Here is a 27,360-nt window from a genome sequence, read left to right as displayed (position 1 = left end):
CAGAGAGTCATTGTATAGGGGAACAAGGGAGGATACAACTTTAAAACCCAAGTCTGGTACATGTCTCAGGAGATGCCAGATGGTGACCCAAGACCCCAGTGCTCCCCCTCCCCCCATCTTAAACACTGTGACACTCCATTTAGCTGTCCTTCCTTCAACTAATACATTTCCAGGGAAAGAGAGGAGCACTTTCAATCTCCTGAGACTCAATTGCTCTCACCGGGAAGACATGTATATTTCAGTTGAAATATAGATGAGTAAAGAAAGTTACTATCATACATAAATTTCCCTTGCTTAAAACCCTCAGAATTTCCCACCATACTTAGAATACAGTCCAAAGGTTTTGCCATGCCTCGTAAGGCCCCTGCCCACTTTTCTAAACCCCTTTCCTACCTCTTCCCCGATCCCCTGCTCATCCTGTTCCAGTTTTCCTACCCTTTTTACTGCTTTTGGACCTACTACCCACTTTTCCCCATGGAAGCTGTTCCTTCTGCCATGAGCACCCTCGCTTCAGATACACACGTGATTCTCTTCTAGACCTCATCCAGGTGGCTTCTCAAATGTCTCATCTTCGGAACAGGATTCCCAGACCACCTTCTCTGAAATAACAACCCCTTTTCTTCCACATCACTTTGTATACCCCTACTGCTTTATTTTTCTTTGTATCACTTGTTGATACCTGGCATTGTGTATTTATTTGTTTGTGGCACCCAATATATTTGGATGCTCCCTGAGGGCTGGGGATTTATTTTGTCCATTGTATCCCCGGCACCCAGAACAGTACCTGGTGTATCTTTTATTTTTAAGGACACATTTCCTTGAAACATTAGATAATCTTTCACTAGGCTCATGGTTTTAATTGTTAGAAAAATTAGGACATACTTAAAATTGATGTGAATTAGCTGAACTTAAAAGGGACAGTTTCTCCCTGAATATTTATTTATTTATTTTTATATCTTTATTGGAGTATAATTGCTTCACAGTGTTGTGTTAGTTTCTGTTGTACAACAAAGTGAATCAGCTATAAATATACATTTATACATATATCCCCACATCGCCTCCCTCTTGCGTCTCCCTCCCTCCCACCCTCCCTATCCCACCCCTCTAGGTGGTCACAAAGCACTGAGCTGATCTCCCTGTGCTATGCAGCAGCTTCCCACTAGCTATCTATTTTACATTTGGTAGTGTATATATGTCCATGTCACTCTCTCACTTTGTCCCAGCTTACCCTTCCCCATTTGTGTTCTCAAATCCCTTCTCCATGTCTGCGTCTGTATTCCTGCCCTGCCACTAGGTTCATCAGTGCTGTTTTTTTAGATTCCATATATGTGCGTTAGCATACGGTATATGTTTTTCTCTTTCTGACTTACTTCACTCTGTATGACAGACTCTAGGTCCATCCACCTCATTACAAATAACTCAATTTCATTCCTTTTTATGGCTGAATAATATTATTTTTGTGTATTTTCCTAATATTGCAATTACTTTTTCAAAATGCTTGTGCAGCTTAAATTTCAATAGTTAACTGCTCAGATTATTTTCCATTGTGGTTGTGGTATAGCTCTCATTCCCTAACAGCCATTAGTTCTTCAAGTATCTTCTCTATCTCTTTCTCTCTTGCCTCTTTTTCAGGGACTCCACTTACACATATATTTGCCAACCTAAGTTGCCTCACAGCTTACTGATGTTCTGTTCCTTTTTTTTTTCTTATTTCTTTTTCTTCTCTGTTTTATTTTGGGTAGTTTTTATTGTTATGTCTTCAAGTTCACTAGTTTTTTGTTCTGCAGTGTCTAATCTATTCTTAATTCCATCTAATTTATTTTTCTCAGACCTTGCAGTTTTAATCTCTATAAATTTAATTTGGGTCTTTTTTTTTGTAGTTTGCATGTCTGCACTTAACTTTCTGAACAGAAAGAATACAGTTATAATAACTACTTTGAAACCCTTATCTGCTAATTCTAACATCTGTGTTAGTTCTGGGTCACTTTTGATGAATTAAGTTATCTTCTCATTGTGGCTCATATTTTCCTGTTTGTTTATATGCCTGGTCATTTTTGATTAGATATCAGGCATTATAAATTTTACCTTGTTGGGTGTTGGATAATTTGTTTTACTATAATTATTCTTGGGCTTGGTTCTGGGACATAATTATATTACTTGGAAACAGGTTTTTCCTTTGGCGTCTTGCTTCTAAGTTTTGTTAGGTGGGACTAGAGCAGTACCAGGCCAGAGCTAATTATTCCTCTCCACTGAGGCAAGACCCTTAGATTACTCTGCCAAGTGTCCCATGAATCTTGAGGTTTTCCAGCCTGGCTGATGGGAACAGACAGAATTCCTAACCCTGGGTGACAGCTGGGCATGTTCTCCCTAATCATTTGGAGTGTGTTTTCCAGCCTCTGGTAGTTTGCTCACACACATGTGCTGCTCAGTGGCTTAGCTGAATCCACTAGGGGGACCCTTTGTGGATCTCTGCAGTTTTCTCTCTGCAGGACTCACTTCTCTGGCACTCTGTCCCATAAGCTCCAGAAGCCTTGGTCTTTTCTACTTTCTGCTCTTTTTTCTGAACCTAGTGTGATGACTGGGCTCTATCTGGGTTTCTCTTCCTTGAGCAGAGACCTAGACACCCAGGGACGTAAGCTGAACAATTGTAGGGCTTACCTTGTCTGTTTCTCATCTCTGAGGGATCACCGACCTTCATTGCCTGGTGTACAGTGTCTCGCAAACCATTGTTACGTATACTTTGTCCTTTTTTTTTTGGTTGTTTTAGATGGGAGGGCAAATCCGATTCCTGTTATTCTATCTTGGTTAGAAGCAGAAGTTTTAGATATGAGGGTTTACAGATAAGCTGGTCCTTTTTTATACATATGGACACCACTGGGATATTGTGTGAAATCTGCATCATATCAGCCAAGAGTTATTTTATTTATTAAATGTTTCCTTGTCAAATTGTGGCTTTTGTGTGCTTTACCGAAAGTTTGACATCACTGCAGATTTAACTGTCATAATGTGTTTGTTATCATACATGTTGTGTTTTTTCCTTTCTTAAAAAAATCTCAAACCAGTTTATAATCTTCCTTATAAGATAATTTGTTATCTTTTGAAATGCCATTTTTATGATTAAAGACTGCCATGTGTCATAGTAGCATTTTTTAATTTTAATTTTATTGGAGAATAGTTGATTTACAATGTTGTGTTAGTTTCAGGTGTACAGCAAAGTGATTCAGTTATATATATACATATATCCACTCTTTTTAAGATTCTTGTCTCATATGGTTATCATATGGTAACATTTTTGTGCTTCTTTTTATTTTCTTCAGATGCTGCAAAAAGGACATTTCAAGAAAAAGGTATCTTGGCAGGAGAAAGCAGAACTTTTAAGCCTCATTTGACCTTCATGAAATTGTCCAAAGCACCATGGCTCCGGAAGAAGGTCAGTGGGCATTTTTCCTATAAGCCCTGTTTTGCCAGCCACACCAGCCCTGAGCATGGTTGGGGCATGAGGGGCATTTGTACTGCTTTTCGGCACCCCTGCCACTATTGCTCCTGGAATTCCAAGTCAGTCTGGTTCCAATTCCCAAGGATGCTGAGTTGTCTCAAGAGCCTCCATGGAGGCCATGGCAGCTGTCCCCTCCTTTGCCACCGTGGCTATTAGCCTCACACTCTGACCATCACTTACTGTTGCTTCATCTGTTGCCACATCTGCTTCATCCCCTGAAAAGCCTTGGGGGCGGTGCCAGAGTTGTATTTCGCTGCGTTCTTTGCTTCTGGTTGTTTGCAGCCTGCTGCGCTCAAAGCTTTCTCCCCTGCGTACACTGGTGCTGCTTCCTGAGGCTGGGTTCTTCAGGGTGGGACAAGCTCCGCCCCGCCCCCCTTTTACGTAGCTCTTTCAAGGTTTCCAGAAAGCCACCTTGCTCTTTCAACAGTTGTCTCCATTGAGGGTGTGGAACAAGTGTTCCAGGGACTGGGTAAGAGGGTAACAGAAGGGCTCCCCCCTCCCCAGCTCAGTACTTAACAGTTCTTCTCCCTGAGAATGGTCAGCAGTGCTACAGCCAGAGGACATGTCTTTTGACTTCCCCCGTCTCAGGGTGACTTTCTGCCTTCCTAGGCCACTGCCTCCCCTCTCAGAGGTTGGAGTGACCTTGGACTTTTCTCTGGAGTCACTAGCAGTTCGCTTGGAATCCTAAGGGCACCCTTCCTTTTTTTTCCCCTTTCAGCCTAGGGAGGTTCTCATGCAAATTAAGACATCTGCTGACCTGCTCTGATGTACCAGAGTTTTGGAGATGGGCATACAGATTAGTATTCGTTCCTGCTCTCCATGACTCTTTGCTGCAGTTAAGACTGATTTGCAGCTCTGTAAATGAAGGTCATGTTTATTAGTAAGTAGATCTTTTTTCTAAATTCAACAGTTTGTATTTAATGTCTCTGTGCTCAGAAAGTCTTTTTGGTCCTGTAAAAACATGTGTTTGGGTGGTTGACCATCCTGTGGTTATGAGTTTTCTATACACTATTGTAAAAAATCCCCCCCCCACCATATCTTGCATGTTTTTTTAATAGCTATGCCCAAATTAAATAATAACTAGATTAGGTACCACTCCAGAATATTTAGGTAAAATCATTTGTGTAAATCGTAGATTTGGGCATTAGGAATGATAACAACTGACAAAACCTGTAGACTGACAGTTTACTTTTTTTACGCATTATCTTTCTTGTTTTGCTTTCAAATGGATTGTCCTCTTCCCAGTGGTATCAAACTTAATCACAGAATGACAAATCAGTGGTGAAGGTAATACCCACATTTCAAAATGTTTCTGTCTTTATAATATTAACTTTGAAATGAGAGCACCCAAGGACGTTTATCAAATTAAATTAACTCTGGAATTTGTATTTCAACATTTCAGACTGCATGCATTTTAAATGATTTCTTGGCAGTTGATTTCACAGAATCTGCTCCTTTACTTTATAGAAAAGGGACCTGAGACTTAGAAGTTAAGTGACTGAAATGAGATCACATCGTTCTCAGTTGCAGGGTCCCGTCCAGAATCCCTCTTACCTCATTCTCAGTCTCATCTTCTTCCCTCCCACTTGCCAAGTCCTGTCCATCCAGTTTCATTTCTCTATGTGGGGAGCTCCTTGGTCCGAATCCTACTAATTCAAAAACTATTTATCAAGTGCCTACTATGTGTCAGACACTGGGTGCTGGGCATAGAGTGATGATCAAAATAGAAACAGTCCCTGCTTGAAGACTGTATAAAATCTAAATCAGGTTGCGTTTTGTTTTGATTAGAGTGTTAATCTTTGGAAAATAAACTAAGATCTTACTGTCTTTCAGAAAGCCAAATAAGAATATTTGCCTTTAATTTGTGGAATCAGTCTGTTCCTATTTACTATTATGATGGTTAGTGTTTCTGAATGCTTAAGAAAATACGTCTTAAACTTTGGGATTCATGAGTCACCTGGTGTACTTGTTGAAGCTGCAGATTTCCATTCTCTAAGTTCAGATCTGGAATTGGACCTAAGACCTTGGCTTTCATTCAGTAAGTGTGACAGGGGTTCTGATCCAGATGGTCTGAAGAGTAGTATACTTTGAGATGTACAGGCTTAAAATAGCCAGTATTTTCTCTTTTTTTGTTTTTCATCTTTTTTGGAGTATAATTGCTTTACAATGTTGTGTTAGTTTCTGCTGTACAACAAAGTGCATCAGCTATATATATACATATATCCCCATATCCCCTCCCTCTTTAGCCTCCCTCCCACCCTCCCTATCCCACCCCTCTAGGTAGTCACAAAGCATCGAGCTGATCTCCCTATGCTATGCAGGGCCAGTATTTTCTTTGTGCAGCAAATCAGTGGGTCCACTGCAAAACTTAAAACCAATATGAAAAGGTGGCATACACATCAGTAGATTTTTATTATGCTTTGTGGTTTGGAATGTAGATTATTTTAAAATATGTGACTCTTTAGTTTCTTAACTTTTTTTTACATTTCCAGCTGTCTGTTTTCCTCTCTCAGCACTAATTCTCTTCTAGGTTTTCATTCTGGGTCCACTCATTTACGAGGGTGAGACAGACCATTGATAAAGTCAATAGTGGAATGTATTACCAGCATTCAGTTTACTTAAGATTGATAATGAAATAAAAGGGAGGAGAGAGAGAGAGGGGTGTGGAATACTTTTTTTCACTCATATTAGGAAGTTTGTCTCATTTCAAGTACTTGTTATTTTAAAAGTTATTTTAATTACAGAAGTGCTAGATGAATATATGCTCACTGTAAAAAATCCAAATATTGATACATACAAACCTACAGATTGAAAGATACATTTTTTTCCCTCATCACCAATCTCCCACTCCCTTCCTCCCAATATACTTTCTCTGTCTTAGGTACCACTACTAGTATATCCTCCTGACCTTTTCCTATACACTACCAACATATATAGAAACTCTCCTTCAAATTTCTCGATATGAAGCTTCCTCTGCTACAGCATGGTATTCTGGTTCCCAAGCTAGAGAACTAAGTTCTCTAACTGAGATTCTGGGAAACATTAAGACTTTTTTGGATAATTATATATTTTTCTAACACCAGGAGGCATTTAGTCAATGTGTTAATTTTACATCTTAGTTTCATAAAATTCTAGTGGAATATATCACGTAAGAGAGTATTAAAAGTAGTTTATTTATTTTTTTGGCTGCGCCATGCGGCTTACGGGATCTTAGTTCCTTGACCAGGGATTCAACCCACGCCCTCAGCTGTGAAAGCATGGAGTCCTAACCACTGACCACCAGGGAATTCCTTTGAAAGTAGTTTTGTGTATCGTAAAGCTATTTTGATTATCACTGTGTTTTCAAAGTTGTAGATTTTTAAATCAAATGAATGAAGCCTCAGAAAAATCTTACTAAATTGCTTTGTCTCTGAAAGAGTAGCTAAAATTTATTTATTTGTGTAATTTCTTTAGAGTATATTTGTTTCACATGGTTAGACTACTACTTGTTTAGGTCAGTGCTTTTTTACAGTGCATTCTTTTGGATTTATTTTTCACATTGAGTGACGTTGTATTTCTGTGATTTGAACATTGCCGAAACTGGTTGGTTAGAAGTGTGTGCTAACACTTGGTGGCAGAAGAAGACCAGTTTCAAATCAAACATGCATCTTAATGCAGATCCAGATTCCTCAAGAAATAAATGCAGTCTTTTCATGGATAGATCAGTTGTTTTTAAGCATGAATTCTTTTCTGGGCTTCTTAGATATCTTTCCTGAGTTATGACTCTTTCAAATTACTAATGTAGCACTTAAAATCAAAGCTGTAGGTTATTAATCAGCACTTCCTTATAGAAGCTTTTCACAGAGTCAGTGAGAGAACTTTAGAGTGAAAGAAATGATCTTTGAAATTATTCGCTCCCATTGTCACTTAGACTAGTTTGTTTTGAGTGCAGAATTCGATATGCACATAGTAAGGGCAGAGGGGTGGTTATTGGACCATATGATGATGAGGTTAGGAGAATTAGGGATGAAGATATGCGGCAGGCATCAGTGGGAGTGGAAATGGGTAGTGGAAAACAAGAGTGTGTGTTTGAGAATTGTGTTCTGACGGTACAACTAAAAGGAAAACCCAGTCCCTGAGTTATTGGTGATTGGATATACAGGACCAAGATTGTAATTAAAAATTGGCCAAATTCCAACTTTATTCTACATCCTTCCCCAGCTAGGACTCTCTGCTGTCATCTTTCCTTACCTACAACCAGTTATTATTTATTCATTTATCTCTCAGGTCGCACGTTTTCTCGGGATTTTGATAACTGGCCTGGTGTAATTTGGCTGCCACGCCTGTTCCTGGGTCTGCATGATAATGGGCCTTTATAATCCATTTGAAAACTCAGGAGTACTGACTATTCCTTCTCAAAGGAGTCTCTGTAATACATTGGAAGGAGCTTGAGTTTTCTTGTTTTATCTCTGTTGGTTAGCCCTGGACAAAATCTCATTACCTTTCTTGACCTCTGTACTCATAGTGAAAGGAGGAGCTTGGTCTTAATGACTCTTGACTCCTGGCCTCTTCTGACATGTATTATGAGGTAAGCATTATGACCAAATAGGCTAATTTGGCTTGACATGGAGAATTTTTTTTAGATTGTAGATTAGCTTTCTTGTATGCATGGAAGGAAAATGACAAACAGGGGAAAGGTCTTTAAGTACTGGTAGGAGTATGGTGGCAATCTTGCTACCTCTCCTCCTGGAAAACCTACAGAACAGTAAAGACCATTGGGAACATATCACAGACTACATTTTTAGTGAAACTGGGAGATAGAGAAATCTATAAATGCCAAATCACGTGGAGGTGTGGCCAGGAAGCAGCTGGGACCAGCAGGACTTGTGTGAGAAGCTGCTTCCGGGTGGGGAAGGCTGTGCAGGGAGGAGCAGGCCTGTTGGTGAGAGAGCTCAGAAATCATCCACAGACTTTCACTCCCAGTGGGTGAGTGCTCCACTGTAAGGAGGCACGGAAAATGTCAAAAGGGGACCAGAGGGGTTGAGTCTTGGCAGGTACCGCCTTCAGAAAGGGAGGGGAGTGTCTTCAGGGCGGGTATGAGAGAGGCTGAGCAGGTCACTTACACAGGGACCCTTATTGTGAAGAATAGTCCATCACTGTAGCAGAAGAGGCCCTGCCAGACTGCACTGCCACTGTCTTCTCTCCTTCCCTGAAAGAAGGCACTCTAGGTGCCCTTAGTAGCAGCGAACCTTTATTATTCCAGACAAAAGCTGGCCTTAGAAATATCCTTGGTACAAGATAAAGCAGATTGTTTCAGTAACCTATTCCCGAATCTCCCAATGCCAAATGACTTAATCACAATTTTTAGGTTTTTTTGTTTGTTTGTTTTTGTTTTGCGGTACGCGGGCCTCTCACTGTTGTGGCCTCTCCCGTTGCGGAGCACAGGCTCCGGATGCGCAGGCTCAGTGGCCATGGCTCATGGGCCCAGCCGCTCCGCAGTATGTGGGATCTTCCCGGACCGGGGCACGAACTGGCGTCCCCTGCATCGGCAGGCGGACTCTCAACCACTGTGCCACCAGAGAAGCCCTTTTAGTTGTCTTTGAGTCTCTTTTCATACTATCAGGTGCACTTAGATTTAAGGCTATAGTATGGAATTCTCTTTGAATTTTTCGTAGTTAAAAATCACACATTTTGTTTTAATGTGTTTTTTTTTTAAACTAAAAATTCAGTGAAATCTGCTGTGAGCTGGAATTGTAATTTCTTCTGAGATTCTAGGTGCTGTTAGTCAACTGTGTCATCTGTTGTGTGTCCGAGCACTATCTATAGCAACTGACTTCAGTTTTGTTTTGAATGCATTTTTCAACTTCGTGCTGTTCTGTTGTCTGTTTCCATATATTGAAAAAAACTAAATAAGTATGCTTATAATTGTTTAAAAATTGGAATGATATCTACAAAGGTAGACTAAATGTTCATTTGTAACCTTTCAGTAATTTATATGTCTTTGAATAGTGAAACATATAGAAAATAATAAGCAGAAAGTGAAATTAGTTTTAAGGAGGAATTCTGGGAATTGATTAATGTCAGAATACCAAAATGGCTCCTGGTTGACGCTTATTCTGTTAGAGATTTTGAAAAATTTGAAAACCCTAGAAGAAATGACACAGTCAACCTAATAATAAGTCTGTGCAAAGTGGAATGGAGATTTGAAGTATCTTCATTGACATTTCCTGAAAATGTTCTCTCAGAACATTTCTCAGGATTTTATGTGAGGTAACGATTCTGTGATCAAATGCATGCTAGCAGTGATGGGTTAAATAAAGTTAATCTGGGTCTTTATTTCAGGACTTCTTAGGATCTCTGAAATGTGAATGTCTAGTGTGAATCTTAAGAGCTTACAGCAACAAAGGTTTAGTTTTTGCCTCTGGACACTGGTCATCTGTGGCTGTGGTCTTTGTTGTCTTTATTCAGGGTTTTGGCCGAGCAGCTTCCGTTTAGGACTTTGCTGGTCTTTGACAGAAGGAAAAGAGTTGGTGATTCACAAACTGAAAGCTTCTGCTAAAAAGTGACACACGTCATTCCTGTTCACATCTTATTGGCCAAAGCAGGTCATGTGGTCCCTTCTGAGTTCAGCAGAGCAGGAGGTGTAACCCGTGTGCAGAAAAGGACCCACCAGAAGGGCAGTGAATATTTTGAACAGTTATACATTCTACTTCAGTATCGTTTTCCAGATGTAGTTCATCAGCGTGACCTTTTTTCATCCATCGTGTTGTAGCACTGCTGTTTGGCAGCACACGGTTTAGGAAATGCTGATCGTGATAACTCAGGCTTAAATGTTACTTTTGCTTCAAACATACAGATTCTGTGGACATTTTGACTTATTTTCAAGCACTTGTATCCACAGGCAGAATTCTGATTTAAGTGTAATTTAAGAAACAGAGTTTTAGAGCTGTCATTAAAAGATGCAATAATGAAGCATTCATGGTAATTAGCATTGCATGGGTTTGCCTTAACCATATTCAAATATAAATGTTCTCTCTGTCTCAACTATTACCATTAGTGATGGGGAAATTTTTTTCTCAACAAGTCATTTTCAGACATTTTGAGATCTCTCTAGATTTCATTTTTCTAGTCAAGGACAGAATGGAGCATAATGATCTTGAACGAAACTGGCAAGCTCAGTAGTGGGTTGATTATGGTTAAAGGCAAAATGGAACATATGATCAAGAAAATGTAAACTTTATTCCAAAATGGTGTTGCTGTAAAATTAGCTTGTTTAATAGGTAACAGCTAATTTCCAACCCACGTGAATAGTCACATGGAAGCAAACCAGCTAAAATTATTTGAATGGCAATGAGATTTTTCTCTACCACTGCAAAGAGTGTCCAAGCTCACTGGCCAGTCACCTCTTGTTAACTATAATTAACTGCAAAATAAAAGAAGGTAAAGCTGTATTTTTCTTGTGAGCCCCATTTAGATTTGAGGGGAAGATAAGGTTGCAATCCAAAACTATAACTAGCTTATGTTGGAATTATATTTCCATTCCTAAGTATGAGCTGATTTATTTTGACCATTCATTCGAATCTTATTTTCCCAAGGAGAGGTACCTTAAAAATAGAATAATACTAAATTGCTCAGTTCTTCTAATTGATTACTCCTGTAAATTAAAGGAAAAAAATGTTATTCATCTCTTTGCCAGGGCAAAACTTCACATTAACTGTAGTTAAGACCTAACAAATCTAGCTCATATTGCCTGAGGGATTAACCACCCTTGACTAGAGGAACTCCAGCTTGGTTCCTGCAGTAACTGTTCTTTCTCTATTACCTACCTGATAGCAACATTTTTAATTGTTAGTAAACATTGTGACACCATTTTGGAGACCCGTCTTTAAGGCCTTCTAAGTACAACTGTGTCTTTACACTGCCCTCAAGCTGATGGCCAGAGTGTGAAAGTACTTTTCTTCCTTCCTTGGCTACGGCCTTCCCCACAGCTGAATTTGAGTACAACAATTTATTACATAACTTTATTTAGACCAGAACATTTCTTTCAGAGTGATTTCACATTTGTCTTCAGCACTACTGTGGGATCTTGTTTTTTCTAATTAATTGATTTATTTATTTTTGGCCGAGTTGGGTCTTCGTTGCTGCGTGCAGGCGCTCTCTAGTGGCGGCGAGCAGGGGGCTACTCTTTGTTGCGGTGCGCAGGCTTCTCATTGCAGTGGCCTCTCCCATTGCGGAGCACGGGCTCCAGGCGTGCGGGCTTCAGTAGTTGTGACACATGGGCTCAGTAGTTGTGGCTCACGGGCTCAGCAGTTGTGGCACGCAGGCTCCAGAGTGCAGGCTCAGTAGTTGTGGCGCACGGGCCTAGTCGCTCCGTGGCATGTGGGATCTTCCCGGACCGGGCTCGAACCCGTGTCCCCTGCATTGGCAGGCAGATTCCCAACCACTGCACCACCAGGGAAGCCCACTACTGTGGGATCTTAGTCAGCCATTACCTGGGAGAATGTTCTGTGACTTTCTCTAGTGGCCCTGCACCTTTGGCAGTGTCCTTTTCCTATTCGTACCCATTCTGTTTTTCATGACTTGGTCCCTTTGGGTTCCATCTTGCCCCTCACCCTCCCTGACCTATCCCAATAATCAGAGAACGGTAAACAGAGGACTCTGTGCTCTTGAACTTCCAGTGCAAATATTTCTAGAACTTAATTCAAAGGAATCAAGTGGGGGCAGTAATCACCTGGGAATTAGCTGAATGGACAGGGAAATCATGTCAAACATACCTCCCAACAGATTGTAACTTTCTATCACACGTATCCCTACTGGCATGTGCCTAAATTGTACAAAGTAGGGATGAGGTAGACGTGCAGGGGATGGTGTCAGGTTTGGCTTGTCTAGCTTTCCTGAGTGATGAATGTACTGGGTAGAGCAGAAGAGCGAATGGAACATGCCAGTGTATGTGATCTTTGGCATACTGTCATCCTAAGGGTCCTTGCTTCTTGTTAACTCTTCTATTTTTATTTTTATTTAGTTTTTGCCTACTAAACCCACTGCTTATTTTATTAGTCTGGAAGTGCTTCTGAAATTTTGAAGAGATTCTTAATTTTTAAAATCTCTATAAATTACTGGCTGGTGTGTTATCCTTTTTTTTTTTTTTTTTTTCACTGTACTTTTTGGGAAGCAGCGTATAATTGAATACTCATATATTATGCTATGAGTCCGGTAGAAAAACTGTGTAATCCTTTTAATTTTGTATTTCAAGAGTGCACCAGGGGCCTCCCTGGTGGCGCAAGTGGTTGAGAGTCCGCCTGCCGATGCAGGGGATACGGGTTCGTGCCCCGGTCTGGGAGGATCCCATATGCCGCGGAGCGGCTGGGCCCGTGAGCCATGGCCGCTGAGCCTGCGCGTCCGGAGCCTGCGCGTCCGGAGCCTGTGCTCCGCAACGGGGGAGGCCACAACAGTGAGAGGCCCGCATACCGCAAAAAAAAAAAAAAAAAAAGAGTGCACCAAAGGGTGATTTCACAATTGAATGTTACATTAAGTTTGAAATGTGGTCAAAAGAAAGATTCCTATTGCATATTATATATAAAATTATTTTACATAGCAATCTGTGTCACAGTGAAAAAGAAAATCTATGAATACATTTCTTGCTCTACCTGGAGAGAAATATTCGTTTTGAAATTGGTTTAAGGGCTACACGTGATTCCCAGGATATATGTTTAATGACTGTTCTGTATCCAATTATTGTGGGATTTTTCCCCCTAAATTTCCTTTTATCTAATATGGTATCCAGGGAACATTTCCAACCAAGTAAGTGAAAAGGCTTGTATTGGTGAGCACCTTTCTTGCTTGCCCCATTTCCTACCCTATAGCACACTCAGTGTGAACCTTGGTGTCATTATTTCTTTCCCATTCCTTAGCTTAGTTCTTGTTGGGATGCCTTTCTGTTAGGAAGGAGCTTTGTCCTAAGTGGTGCGCAGGGAATATGCCCAGGCAATTGAAAGAGGATGAGTTAGGGGAAGTAAGATGTTCTCTGAGAATGAAGGGAGGGAGGAAGGAAGAATGTTGATGGGAGGGGAGTCAAGGAAATTGATTAATTCATAAGAAAGTGGGAAAAGAAGAAAGTACTAGATGCATAGGAGCCGAATGAGCTACAAAAAGGCTCTAGGTGTTTCTTGCTTAACATTAAGTGCTGTACTTAGTGATGTCTATGGATGCATTTAAAATATTTTGTCAATGTACAGTCCCTGCTACACTGTCTAGGTACTCAGTTCTCATTTAGGTTGAATCTGAGGCTATAGTTTGGTCTGAAATTCTGTCTGTGGATAATCCAACCAGTTTACAGGAATGGTTCCATGCTTCTGACCTCTAGGCTATAAAAGCAGAATGGATTCAACCACAATAGAAGTATGTTGCGGTATATAGGCCAGTGTTATAGGCCGAGTTAAAATTGTTCGTTAGGATTTTTCTATGAACTGATTTCTGAATGTGCTTCTACAGAACGCTTCACTGTCCTTTCATTGTTGAGATCCTGAGAATTTTTTGCATCAGTGGCTTGCTGGCATTACTTAATGTGGAGAGAACTATTGATTAGAAGGGAAAGCTGTTGCAACAAAGGAGGAAAACAGGTTAAGTTATGTGTATAGCTGGTATTTGGGGAGAGAATTGGTGAGGTGCGGGATATTTCATGTTTTATCTTTAGTTGATAGAAATAAATAGTTAAGTGGGTGAATTCAGGAGAACATGTCCTTATTTGCTCCAAAAAGCAAAATATTAAGAAAACAGATGTGGTGGGGAAGAGCAGGCTGTAGTTTGTTTACACCTGAGTGACCACAGGCTGCGCTGAGCCAAGAACTCAGCTGGAGTTTGATCAAGGCGAGTTGAGGGTCCAGCTGAGATTGGGCTATCAAGTTAGCATTCTTGGATGCCTGAGTTATGAGGCTTTTTGTTTCACTGGAATGAGAAAAGCCACACACAAATATCATAAACAGGTATATGGCCAAACAGCATCTGATTTCTTACGCTATACTTGAGAAAGCTTGAGAAGGAATTGCGGTTTGCTAAGTAGACAAAGAATGAGCTTATATGGGAACAGTCTGTGTTGTAAATAAAGGTATTGAGACATCCCTGTGCTTGTTGCACTGAGTCTGCGGCCTTGAGAACTTCCTGGTTGCCATCAACATGTTCTCTCCCAGTTAACATGTCGTTAGTCAGTATAAATGAGGTACATGTTTGTGGACCAAATTCATGTTTATCCCTCTGTTCTTTTTGAGGCCAGCACCTCATGGAAGGAAACTCCAGGCCCAGGAAACAATACAGCATATTCTCTTGGTGCTTTTTGTGAAGTGGCTTCTGCTACCAGGAGTTGTCTTATCACCTGCCCTCTGTGACAGCTTTCCTTGTCACTTGATAAACCCAAGAAGCATCCAGCTCTTCTCAGTGTTAGGACAGGGAGAAGGGGGTGTCAGCAATAGATTAAAAATTTAGCTCTAGCAGCTTTGTTTCTACTTGTTATTTGCTGAAAGGTGCAATATTGTAAATGTTAGATATAGTGCTAGGGTAAAGAGTTTCTGTTTTTTCTTTCTCTGAAGCCTCAAGATTAAACAAAACAGTAGTGCTAAAAGCAAGTATATAAATAGAGGGATTAAGAGGATGACCTCTTTCAAAAGCCTTATGAGGTTTTTGAAAAGCCTCATAAAATGAGATGCATAGGGCTTCCCTGGTGGCGCAGTGGTTGAGAGTCCGCCTGCCGATGCAGGGGATGCGGGTTTGTGCCCCAGTCTGGGAGGATTCTACATGCCGCCGAGCGGCTGGGCCCGTGGGCCATGGCCGCTGAGCCTGCGTGTCCGGAGCCTGTGCTCCACAACAGGAGAGGCCACAGCAGTGAGAGGCCCGCGTACCGCAAAAAAAAAAAAAAGATGCATAGATGCTCCAGCGTAAGGTAAAATGAAGAATTGAGAAACACTGGATACTCAAATAAATGGTTTAAAAAACGCAGATAATCTCTGCCAGTATTTTAGTTGATTATTTGCATATTTGCAGTATAAGAAGAGTTTTTTTTTAACATCTTTATTGGAGTATAATTGCTTTACAATAGTGTGTTAGTTTCTGCTTTATAACAAAGTGAATCAGTTATACATATACATATGTTCCCATATCTAAGAAGAGTTCTTTTTATAGGCTGGATTATTTGGGTAATTTTTACTATGTGGAAGTAGCATCTATGAATTCTTTTTTATCTCCCTTTATGAAATTCATTTACTATGGACATATAATTAGCACTTTATTTATTAATACTAATGCACATATTAAATGCAGGTATTTTAGGTGCTCGAGATTCTCAAGTAATTTTCACATTGGTTTTAGAAATATGGTAGTATATATGATTATGTCTTAAGAATGATTAATATTCTTAGAATTTTAGTATTTTAAATAGTGAAAGAGCTTGAATATTAGCATTCTGTTCTTTTCCATTTATCTGTGTTCTCCACTTACCCTGAATCTGAATCCAAGCTCTACTTCTTACTAGCTGTGTGTCCTTCGGTAAGTGACCTGATTTCTCTGTGACTATTTCCTTGTCTGGGGATAATAATGGTACTAATCTTATAGGGTTATTGCAATTATTAAACAAGTTAATAAGTTCTTAGAGCAGTGCTTGTACATAGTAAATACTATGTAAGTATGTTCTATTATTGTTACACTGATGGTAGGAAGCATCATTTTTTTCAGATTGGTACAAAACAATGAGCAAAGTACAACTGTTTTTTCTATTTTCCATCACTCGTTACTTTTTCATCTCTGACGTTACTGACAGGCACGAGGGAGGGTGTCGGGGCCCCAGGCAGGTAGGAAATGGGCATTGCTGGACAGAGGGTCGAGGCAGAGCCCAGGCCCACAGGCTGGCCGAGAGCTGCAGGAGGAGATGGGAAGGCTTCAAGGCAGTTCTCACTCGGGGGTGCTGGGCACTGGCTCTCAAACCACCATGCTGTTCTAGAGAACATTAGCTGTGTGGTAAAGACTCCTCGTCTCTCTCCATCCCTGTCAAGAACAGGCTTGGGTGGAATTGAGCCTGAATGGGAAGTGTCTCCATTTTCCCCACTGAGAGGGGCTGAGGGAGGACTGCAGCCAACAAGGAGGTCATCAAGTGTCTGTATCAGGAGAAAGATGGAAGTAAAACAGTACAAGTAAGAGTGAAAAATGTAGTTTTGCTGAGAGATGGAGTCATGAAGAATCGTAAAGTAAGAGTTGCTTCAGGGAATCCCCTTGTCAATATATAATCTTTTTATAACTTTGAATCACCAGTATGTAACTTTTCACTAGGATGACGATTCATCATTAAAAATAATTTTAGTTTTTTAACCAATATCGTATCACTAAAATATGTAACTGTTTTGCACTTATGAAAATGAGTGTAAAAGATTACCATTCCTCTTTAATCAGGTGATGCCCAAAATGACAGGCCAATTTGGTTTGGTTTTTAATTTGCATCCTGAATTTTGGTTTCAGGCCATTATCACAGGAAACATACTTTTCTTTCATAGCTGTTGGTGACAGGAATAAACTATTGGAAAACAACAGAGCTCCAGGAATATCAAGTGTAACCTCAGAAGGACACAATTTTTTTGTTTGATATGCAGGCTGTTTAATTTTTCATCATGGAAGTTGCGATTATTATAATAAGATAACAAGTAACAATATGAAATTATCTTCTATTACAAAAAAAGTTAACCTTCTTAACAAAACTGGCATTCCATTGTTTTTCTGATCTCAATAACTTTGTTGTAGAAACTAAAGATGAATAATAAATATTTCATCTTTCAGAACCTTAACTGAATGATTTTCACACATTAATGTGAATTTTCATATTTTGTGGCTCTGTTTCCTTCCTATATTGAAAATAAAGTTGGATGCATAGTAATATAAGACTGAGCCCTCTTTGGTGCCTATTAAATTATACACATCATTTAACTAAATATAAATGATATAGTGAGTGCTTCCCGAGTAAATAATTTCCATGACTTACCAGATGCAGCCATCAGACGATTCTAAAACTACACATCACACTCTCAATGGCATTTTTCCTGTATTGGCTCTTTGTGTGCCAAGTTACAATCAAGAATTAATTTCCTCAGGGTTTCATGGTCCATTGTATCAGAAGTTATCAAGTGGCTTTGAACAGCACTGATAATTCTCCCTAAACAATACTTGAAACTAGGCCAAAGGGAAGTAAAACTTCAGTCATTTCTGATGATTAATTAGGATAGTCTTGAAAAGTTTTTCTGTTTGATGCTTCTTGCCACTAATTTATTGTTTCAAAGTGTGCTGTTCTGTCTTTAACTTCCTATTTTCTCCTTCAATGTTATGATGCATAATTGATATGTCAGTTATATTGGGTACAATTATCAATATGAAGCCTTAAAAAAATATACCGTTTCTGTTAAGTCCAAGGCAAACGTAATTTTCAAACATAGTACTAGACAATCACAAGGCATATTCAGAATTCCAGAAATGCAACACCCTTAGTGTGGTTTTGTTGAAGATACCCTACATATTGTTGGAAATAATCCCAACTCTCTCAGCCTTTACAGGTCAAATTTTCCTGGCTTTAACCATTTTTCTGTGGTTTTTCTTTGAGCTTTCCTAACATATTATACCTCCATCTTTCTTTAAATGACAAGGTACCTTGGAAAGGGTCTGGGCTGTGAAAAAGGGAAGCAAAGAAAAATTTGTGGTCCAAAACCTGAAAACCAGCCTTTTAAGCTTTAAAATATAACCTTGTCAGGGTGATGTCTCTGGGACTAGTTTGGCAACCCAGTGGATCCATTCAGAAAATAGGAGACTGCCTAGTCTTACTCTAAAGATATGCAATTTTGATGTACTTGTTTATTTTCTTTGAATGATAGTCATTTCTTTATTATGAAGGAAGAACACCACCTGCTGTAGCTGGATGGTGAGACTAATTCACATAGATTTTACTAGAAAAGAGCTATATTGCCATGGGACAAAAGAGCTTAAAAAAAATCCTGCAAAATATATTGTCAAACAAAAAAATTCCCCAGAGAACAAAGATCATGCTAATATTATATATCAGACAAAGCAGATTCTTATAGAATCTTAAAGATCTTCTAGATCTTTATTATTGAAGATGTTTTCTGATCAGGACATATAACTTCAGTGCCTTCTAAGGCCTCATGCCTCTTTGAACCATAGCTCTCTCTATAAATTATGAGTTAAACAATTAATTCCATTTCACTCTTTGGTAAAAAATAACTCCTTAATATTCATGTTGGAAGTCATCTATGGAGAATTCTTGCAAAATAGTTGGTGCTTACTTTTTGCTAAAATTAAATTAATTAGCTTAACAGATTAGAGTAGCTCTTAGGTTTCCCTTATTTCTTATTTTTTAAACAATGCCATCTTACAAAACTGAAATGGAGATTGTAGTGGCTAGACAGTGCTGGCAATGGTATCTTGAAAACTGAAGGTCCTGATTTTTCTGCTGACTTATCACTGATCTTCTGTCTGGTCAAAGGGAATGACACCCTTACTCCACCCCACCCCCACCCAATAAACACACACAAATGAAAAAGCATTTGAAAGAGAAATAAGAATGGTCAGTTTCCATTTACTCGGAACCATTTCCCCCTGAAATCTTACCTATTATTTTCACTAATGGTAATTATATATATCAATATATTATAGCATTTACCATATTTCACTGTTTTAAGCACTTCTATAAATTTAGTCATTTAGTGCATGTAACACTTACAGGTAGGTAGTATTGTTCATCTCATTTTACAGATGAGGAAACTGAGGTCACATGGCTGAAAAGTGGCTGAGCCAGGACTTGAACTCATGCACTGACTGGCCCTCAGTATTAGGCTCTGCTGTCTCTCAAGGCATTCAACTCACCAAATCAAAAGAAATCCATGCGGTTTCATTCTTGTTGAACTCTGAATGAACAGCATTTGATATTGTCAACTATCCTCTTCTTGAAACTTTATCCTCCTTTGCATTTGTGACAATTATTTATCAAGCACTGCTCCATGTCAAGCACTGTTCTAGGCACTGGGGATATTTCAGAGAATAACCGTCAGATGAAAATCCTTGTGTGGAGCTCACATTCTAATGGAGAGAGACAGCTAATGACAGACAATGAAAATAAACATAAATTACAGAGTATGTTAGAAGATGCTAAGTGCTATTAAAAATATACATAAGTATGTATAAAGGGAGAAGTATAGAGAGGATTTGGGAGTACCTCCTGGGTGGGGGGAGTACAAATTAAATGGCATGGTTAAGTGAGGCCCTATTAAGAAAGTAATATTTGAGCAAGGAATTAAAGGAGATGGGGATGGGCAATGAGGAGGATATCTGGGGAAGAGCATTCCAGGAAGAGGGAACAGGCAGCACAGGGGCTGTGAGGTAGATATACCTGGCATGTTCATGGAAGAGCAAGGAGGTCAGGGAGGCTGGAGAGGGTCAAGGGGGAGAGTGGTGGGCATGAGGCCCAGGAAGTAGGGGGAGAGCAGAACAGGAGCCTGCAGGCTGGTCTGGCAGTTTGACTCCTTTGAGAGAAAGGAGACCTTTTGGAGAATTTTGACCAGAGGATAACCTGATCTGGATGTATGTTTTTATAAAATCACTCTGGCTTTAGAAGAGGCAACGGTGGGAAAACAGGAGGCTATTGGGATAATCCAGGTGAAAGACAAAAGCAGAGGTGGCTCAGACAAAGGTAGCAGGGGAGTGGTGAGAATTGGGTGTGTTTTGAAGGTAGAGCCAACAGGATTTGATTGGAGGTAGCGTTGAGGGAAAGAGGAGAATCAAGGATGACCCCAAGGCTTCCAGTCTGATCAACTCGAACTGAGGTGGGAAAGAAAGTCTGTGAGTGAAGGGGTTAGGAAAGGTGGGGAGCTCAGTTCGGACATAGAACAAAAACATGTATCAACAAAACATGTTAAATATAATATTAAAACTTAAGACCAACCTAAATGTTCAACAGTGAAGAATTGAATGAATAAATTATATCTCCATACAATGGAGTACTATGGAAATGTAAAAATATTTTGCACATCAATATATTATTTATTGATAGGACATATTAACTGGGAAAAAAAGCTGGTTGTCAGTTAGTACTCATGGTATAACTCATGTTGTGCATAGGATAAATAAAATACATAGTAAAATTTTAGTAGTAGTAGTTTGGGGTGATTTAATACTTTTGTTTTTATATCTCTATTTAAAATTTTTTTGTAACTTGTGAGTAAAAAGGGAGAGTATGTATTCTAATTGCACTTGAGTAAGATTTATATAAATATAATTTGATAATACATATGCATAAAAAGGATACTTGAAGGATATGCACCACAGGGTTAATGTATTTTATATAAATAACAGGGTCATGAGTGATTTTTCTTTTCTTTTTTTTTTTTTTCTTTTTTTGCGGTATGCGGGCCTCTCACTGTTGTGGCCTCCCCCGTTGCGGAGCACAGGCTCCGGATGCGCAAGCCCAGCGGCCATGGCTCACGGGCCCAGCCGCTCCGCGGCATATGGGATCCTCCCAGACCGGGGCACGAACCCGTATCCCCTGCGTCGGCAGGCGGACTCTCAACCACTGCGCCACCAGGGAGGCCCTTTCTTTTCTTTTTTTCTAGATTCTTTATATTTTCTAAGTTTTAACAAATAACAGGTATTTCCAGGGTAATGTAAATATATATATAAATTTATTTATTTATTTATTTATTTATTTATTTATTTATTTATTTTTTGCGGTACGCGGGTCTCTCACTGTTGTGGCCTCTCCTGTTGTGGAGCACAGGCTCTGGACGCACAGGCTCAGCGGCCATGGCTCACGGGTCCAGCCGCTTCGCGGCACGTGGGATCTTCCCGGACCGGGGCACGAACCCGTGTCCCCTGCATCGGCAGGCGGACTCCCAACCACTGCGCCACCAGGGAAGCCCTATATAAATTTAAAGAAAAAGTTTGCGCACAGTCAGCCGGTAACCTTGCCCTGTAAAGTACTGTATCTTCATCTTATGGACTGTGTTTTTGGACTATGAGATGGGTATAAGACCATGTATAGTAAGGGGAGGGGAAGACGTTCTTTCCCATATTTGGGGGAACTACCAAGTTACCAAGGGCATCCCACTGTAATTTTTCAACAACCAGCCCTATTCCTGCTGTGAAAGTACACTGAGAATCAGGAGGGGCAGGTAAAGAAAAACTTGGAAGGTCCATTGACCGCTCTACTCTACTTCAAATAACCTTTGTCTTTCAGCTGATTTTTACATAAGTTTAAAAATTGCATCCATTTATTAAAACATTTTACACACTGTAAAGTGTTAAGATCCATATCACTTTAAAAAATTCACCCATTGCTCCATTGTTGTTGGAGATGATTACTCTTCCCATGGTATATCAAATTGCAACTTGATATATTTTATTATTTCTGAAGCTTAAAGTATATGAAGATTTGAATGCTTCCACGTTCAAACTCAACACTCTTTAATGATTTTTTTAAAAAAAATACAACTCATTCTAGGCAGAGAGACTTTAAAAACAACTTTACAACAATTTTGTGGTATTCATTTTAAGATGGCAGTAGGCAGTCAAAATGTAATATCAGGTTCTAAGAAAGTGGTATAGATGTGAACTGGTTGCTTACGTGAAATGATTGATTGATGTGATTTTGTTTTTTTATTTCAAGGGAGTGAAAAAAATAGACCCCAAATTCTATGAAAAATTTATCAGCCACAGATTTGGAGAAGAAATGGTACATCGCATAGATCTTTGCTCCATGCTGAAGAAAAAGCAAAGTAATGGTTATTATCACTGTGAGTCTTCAATTGTGATTGGTGAGTGCCATTTAAAAATTACTTATTATCTTTGATTTTGATTTCTTTAGCATCATTTTGTTTTGGCAAATGTTTATGTTGTATGTTTTTCTCAACGACATATTTTCCTAAATATTACGTTTTGACAATAATACATTAAACATTTGTGGAACATATTTAGTATTCATGTTTATCAATCAAGATTTTAGTACCTATAGTTTTTATACTTTTGTGCTTTAAACACAATCATCATGCAGTCTTCAAATGTTGATTCATAATTCATTTCAGTTTAATTTTATTTCGTGAATATGAAGAAAGCATTTTCTCCAGTGAAGGCATACGTGACCACAGCATTCTATACCAGGCATTTTTGTGTTCACTGCTTCTAATTAGGAAGAGAATGTGCCAGGCCAGAAAGTTTCACTCTGGGAAGGGAAAGCATAGGTGGCCTGCAAAGATTGAAAACTTGTCCTTTAATTTCTTCCCTAAGAAAACATGTTTTAAGGGGAAACAAAGATTCATACATAAATGCACTGTCATCATATCAGGGAGATGGCATGTGATGAGACAGGTTCATACACAATTACGTTTCCGAGTGCAAAGTGTGTACACCAAATGAAGAATCTGAAAAACCAGAACAGGGCTATTTCTCATTGTTTGCAATGTGAATGTCTTTTAAAGGAGCCTGATCTGTTGTGATTAAAATATACAATTTCAAACTTCTTATAAAATTGTGAACTTAAGACAACCTGATTTGTATACTTTTGAAGTAACATGAAAATACTCAGAGAAGATAAATACCAGTATCTAAATATTTCAAGGCCTTCAACCAAGGTAATTTCTCTCCACGTCAGCTTGAAGAAAACCTATGGAAATATACATCCTGAAAGAATCTTTATACTGAAGTTTAAAGTATTTTAAAAATGTTCAAGAGACACAATTTTGTTTCTAAATTCTCACTAGAGATCTTCAGAGAAGTCGTTATTTTACCTTCCAAAGATCTTAGCTATCTTAAACAGAAGATAATTAATATGTCATTTGAATTTTATGTTCTGAAACATTTCAAGTGTGCTTTAAGGAAGATTTTTGTGTTTTCAGAATCTCTGTAAAAGAGCTGCCTTCCATCAAAGTTTTGATGAAGACCAAACATTGCTGTTTAGGTTCATTGTAAGAGGCAAATTTAAATGCTTCTTGCGTAATACAGATTTTGGCTGGCTTTCCATATCTTCTCTGTAATTACTTTAGACCAACCTTGAAGGAGAACTCAGTGCTTCTTTGCCTTTCCCACTCCCATTTTTTAAAAAAAAAGCAGTATGTAGATTTTACTGAAGGTATTGTGGGGCTGCATTATATAGCTTACAGCATGGATCTCCTATATTGCCATTAGACAGCTCTGTTCAGGTCATCCCAGATTACTGTGTTCCACTCACTGAGTTTTCTTTTATTGCTCTTTACCAGCTTGGTTTCTAAAATTCCCGTTATTATAGGCAATTTCTCTAGATTTTTCTCTCAGGCTTCTTTATCTCTCACCCTTTTCTAATTCAGAGCAATTTAGCTTCTTTCAAACTTCACCCATCTTATATCCCCATATCAATCATTTGACATTATTTAAAAAATGGTTTTTGCCTATTACACATACTCTATATTCTCCTGCCTTTATGAACATTAAAGCAATATCTGCATCTAAAATGATAATTATTTAATTATTAGCCAATTTTAATACACACTAGAGTCTTGTATTTGCTATGGATAATTACTGATTTTCTTGATCTTACCTGAGTTTTGCAACAGAGAATACTGGGCAGGATTCAGGACTCTTTCTTTGTGAGTTTCATTTCTTCTTCAGATTTTTTTTTGTATTATCTTTTTTTTTTTAATTTTTATTGGAGTATAGTTGATTTGCAATGTTGTGCTAGTTTCAGTTGTACAGCAAAGTGAATCAGTTATACATTACATATATCCACTCTTTTAGATTCTTTTCCCATATAGGCCATTACAGAGTACTGAGTAGAGTTCCGTGTGCTGTACAGCAGGTTCTTGTTAGTTATCTATTTTTTTTTAAATTAATTAATTAATTAATTTATTCATTCATTTATTTATGGCTGTGTTGTCTCTTTGCTTCCGCGCGAGGGCTCTCTCCAGTTGAGGCAAGTGGGGGCCACTCCTCATCGCGGTGCATGGGCCTCTCACTATCGCAGCCTCTCGTTGTGGAGCACAGGCTCCAGATGCGCAGGCTCAGTATTTGTGGCTCACGGGGCCAGTTGCTCTGCGGCATGTGGGATCCCCCCAGACCAGGGCTCGAACCCCTGTCCCCTGCATTGGCAGGCAGACTCCCAACCACTGCGCCACCAGGGAAGCCTCAGTTATCTATTTTATATATAGTAATGTGTATATGTCAATCCCAATCTCCCAATTTATCCCTCCCCTCCCTTACCCCCTGGTAACCATAAGTTTGTTTTCTATATCTGTAACTCTATTTCTGTTTGTAGATAAGTTCATTTGTACTCTTTTTTTAGATTTCACATATAAATGATATCATATGATATTTGTCTTTCTCTGTATGACTTACTTCACTAAGTATGACAAACTCTAGGTCTATCCATGTAGCTGCAAATGACATTATTTTGTCCTTTTTTATGGCTGAGTAATATTCCATTGTATATATGTACCACATCTTCTTTATCCATTCCTCTGCTGATGGACATTTAGGTTGCTTCCATGTCCTGGCTATTGTAAATAGTGCTGCAATGAACATTGGGGTGCATGTATCCTTTCGAATTATGGTTTTCTCCAGATATATGTCTAGGAGTGGGATTGCTGGATCATATGGTAGCTCTATTTTTAGTTTTTTAAGGAACCTCCATACTGTTCTCCAAAGTGGCTGTACCAGTTTACAGTCCCACCAACAGTGCATGAGCATTCCCTTTCTTCACACCCTCTCCAGAATTTACTGTTTGTAGATTTTTTGATGATGGCCATTCTGACCGGTGTGAGGGAATACCTCATTATAGTTTTGATTTGCGTTTCTCTAATAATTAGTAATGTTGAGCATCTTTCCACCTGCTTTTTAGCTATCTGTATGTCTTCTTTGGAGAAATGTCTATTTAGATCTTCTGCCTTCTTGTTCAGATTTAATTGGCTTCCATTGGTATGGCTTCTCTTTAATTTGATACTAACTCAAATTTAATGTCTGTTTCCTGAACTTTGAACCAGTATTGTGTTGTATGCATTAAAGAGTGAGACAGATTTCGGATCTTAAGATATTTTGTATTCAGAATTCTAGAGTAGAAGTTAGGCTTCAGGGACTCTGGGAACCTTCTGAAATTGTTTATAAAACTTTGTATGTAGGTACCTATGTGGATTTTTCTGGGGAGAGAATTTATTAGATTTACATATTTCCTATCTCTTAATTTGTTAATGGTGCATTCTTGGAGAGCGCTGGATTCCAAATCACTGATTTTCTTTTTAGTTGTCTCAATTGTATCATTTAGGACATTAAAAAGAAAGCAAAAAAACAAAATAATGACTATATGCTTCATTTCCAAGACTTCCAGTTGATTCTTTTTCATCCTTTCCTGTTCTGATCTTTGCTTTATAGATCCTATTCCTTCATTTATTTCTTTGATGATGTCAATATAATTAATTTTGAAAATTCATGTTTTGAAAATCTTATTCCTTGGGTGTGAATTCTACTATTTGTTGGGTCCTTTGTGGCACTTGATTTCCTCTGGTGCTTTTAAAGTTTTTTTTGAGAGCTCATTTAATTATGCATGTTTCCCCCTCATAACCCCATGTGTGGTTTTGCAGATGTCTCAGTCCTAGTCCCACAGGGTGCACTACTTTGTATTAGGTTAGGAACTGGCAACAGCAACCATCTTTGTCCATAAGGAGTTGGAGTGCATTCTTCTTGTGTCTCTTACCAACTTGTGAGGTTTTCTTAAGAGTAAAGATAATTAGCCCTTTGCCATATTGACTTCAGATATTTTTCCAGGTTTTATTTTGCATTTAGTTTTGGTCACAAGATATTTTTCATATTAAATGTTTTTAATTTTTGTAAAACTATGGATAAAAAATTCTGTGATTTCTTTAATTATTATGACTAGAGTCATCTCCAAACCAAAGATTTGATACATTTTCGTTTATATTTTCTTCTGATTTTTTTGTTATTATTTTTGCATTTGAGCTTTTCATCTATCTGGTGTGATCATTAATTAAGTAGTCAGACATAGAGGATTAACATAGAAATCCAGTTACTAAAAGTGGTTGTGAAATAGAGATTTAGTTTTAGGAAATTTTTTTAGAATGTTTTTTTTACACCCCACCAACCTTACTTTGTGTTCCAAAGATCACAAATCAGCAGCCTTTCATGTTGTACTCAACTAACACAGGGTTTTAAAATTTGTTTGTATAATTTTAATTACTTTCCAATCTGGGGGTGATTTTATGTAAAAAATCTAGGTTTCTGATGCCTTTGAACAATCCAGAAATGTGGCCACACGTGCTCTACGTTCTTGCATGCAGTGATTTCCTGGGTGGGGTAGTAGGCACACCTTGAAAGTAGCTGCCTTTCATCATCCCCTGACTCTTGTTCTTCTACAATTTGCCTAACTCACTTGCATTACTTGGTTGGTTCCTGAAGGCATCTGAGTTTGGATCCCCTGGCAGCTGCTGCTGTTCCCTGGGTCTACTTTTCATTTCCATGCTGAGCATTTTCCTCTCCAGCTTCTGCCATCGTGCATCTTTATATGGAGTGTTAGGGGAGTTTGGTAGGATATGGAGGCAACAGTCACATGTTCAGATGCAAGAGAAAGGTACTACATTTTAATTCTCTCATAATAAGAAATGTGGTTGATATTATGCTTACCTAATATTGAGGTATAACTTCTTACAAACCTAACTGCATTAATCAGCTAAAATTTAAAAAAAAAAAAAGTGAAAAACCAGTTCTTCCTGGTGAATCCAGGAATGAACTATAGCTCAGATATCCTAGGGTGGTGAAAGCTGTTCTCTGTGAGCTACTTACTGGAGTTGGGTGAGTTAATTTTTCTCTTGCAGCTCTTT

General features: G+C 38.9%; 1 protein-coding gene across 4 annotated transcripts in view; it reads left to right on the top strand.

Annotated features, from left to right (window-relative positions):
• Positions 1–27,360, top strand: part of AKAP7 (A-kinase anchoring protein 7) — a 131,542-nt gene that overhangs the window by 52,295 nt on the left and 51,887 nt on the right. For all 4 annotated transcript variants that reach the window (XM_060114807.1, XM_060114806.1, XM_060114804.1 and 1 more), the window contains 2 exons: positions 3,318–3,430; positions 22,173–22,320. In XM_060114807.1, the coding sequence (XP_059970790.1) occupies positions 3,318–3,430; positions 22,173–22,320 (261 nt within the window). The remainder of the gene's footprint in view (positions 1–3,317; positions 3,431–22,172; positions 22,321–27,360) is intronic.

This window comes from Mesoplodon densirostris, chromosome 12 (assembly GCF_025265405.1).
Source record: "Mesoplodon densirostris isolate mMesDen1 chromosome 12, mMesDen1 primary haplotype, whole genome shotgun sequence".
Taxonomy (NCBI): domain Eukaryota; kingdom Metazoa; phylum Chordata; class Mammalia; order Artiodactyla; family Ziphiidae; genus Mesoplodon; species Mesoplodon densirostris.
The sequence above is the reverse complement of the archived record's forward strand: the minus strand, read 5'-3'. Positions and strand labels throughout refer to the sequence as shown.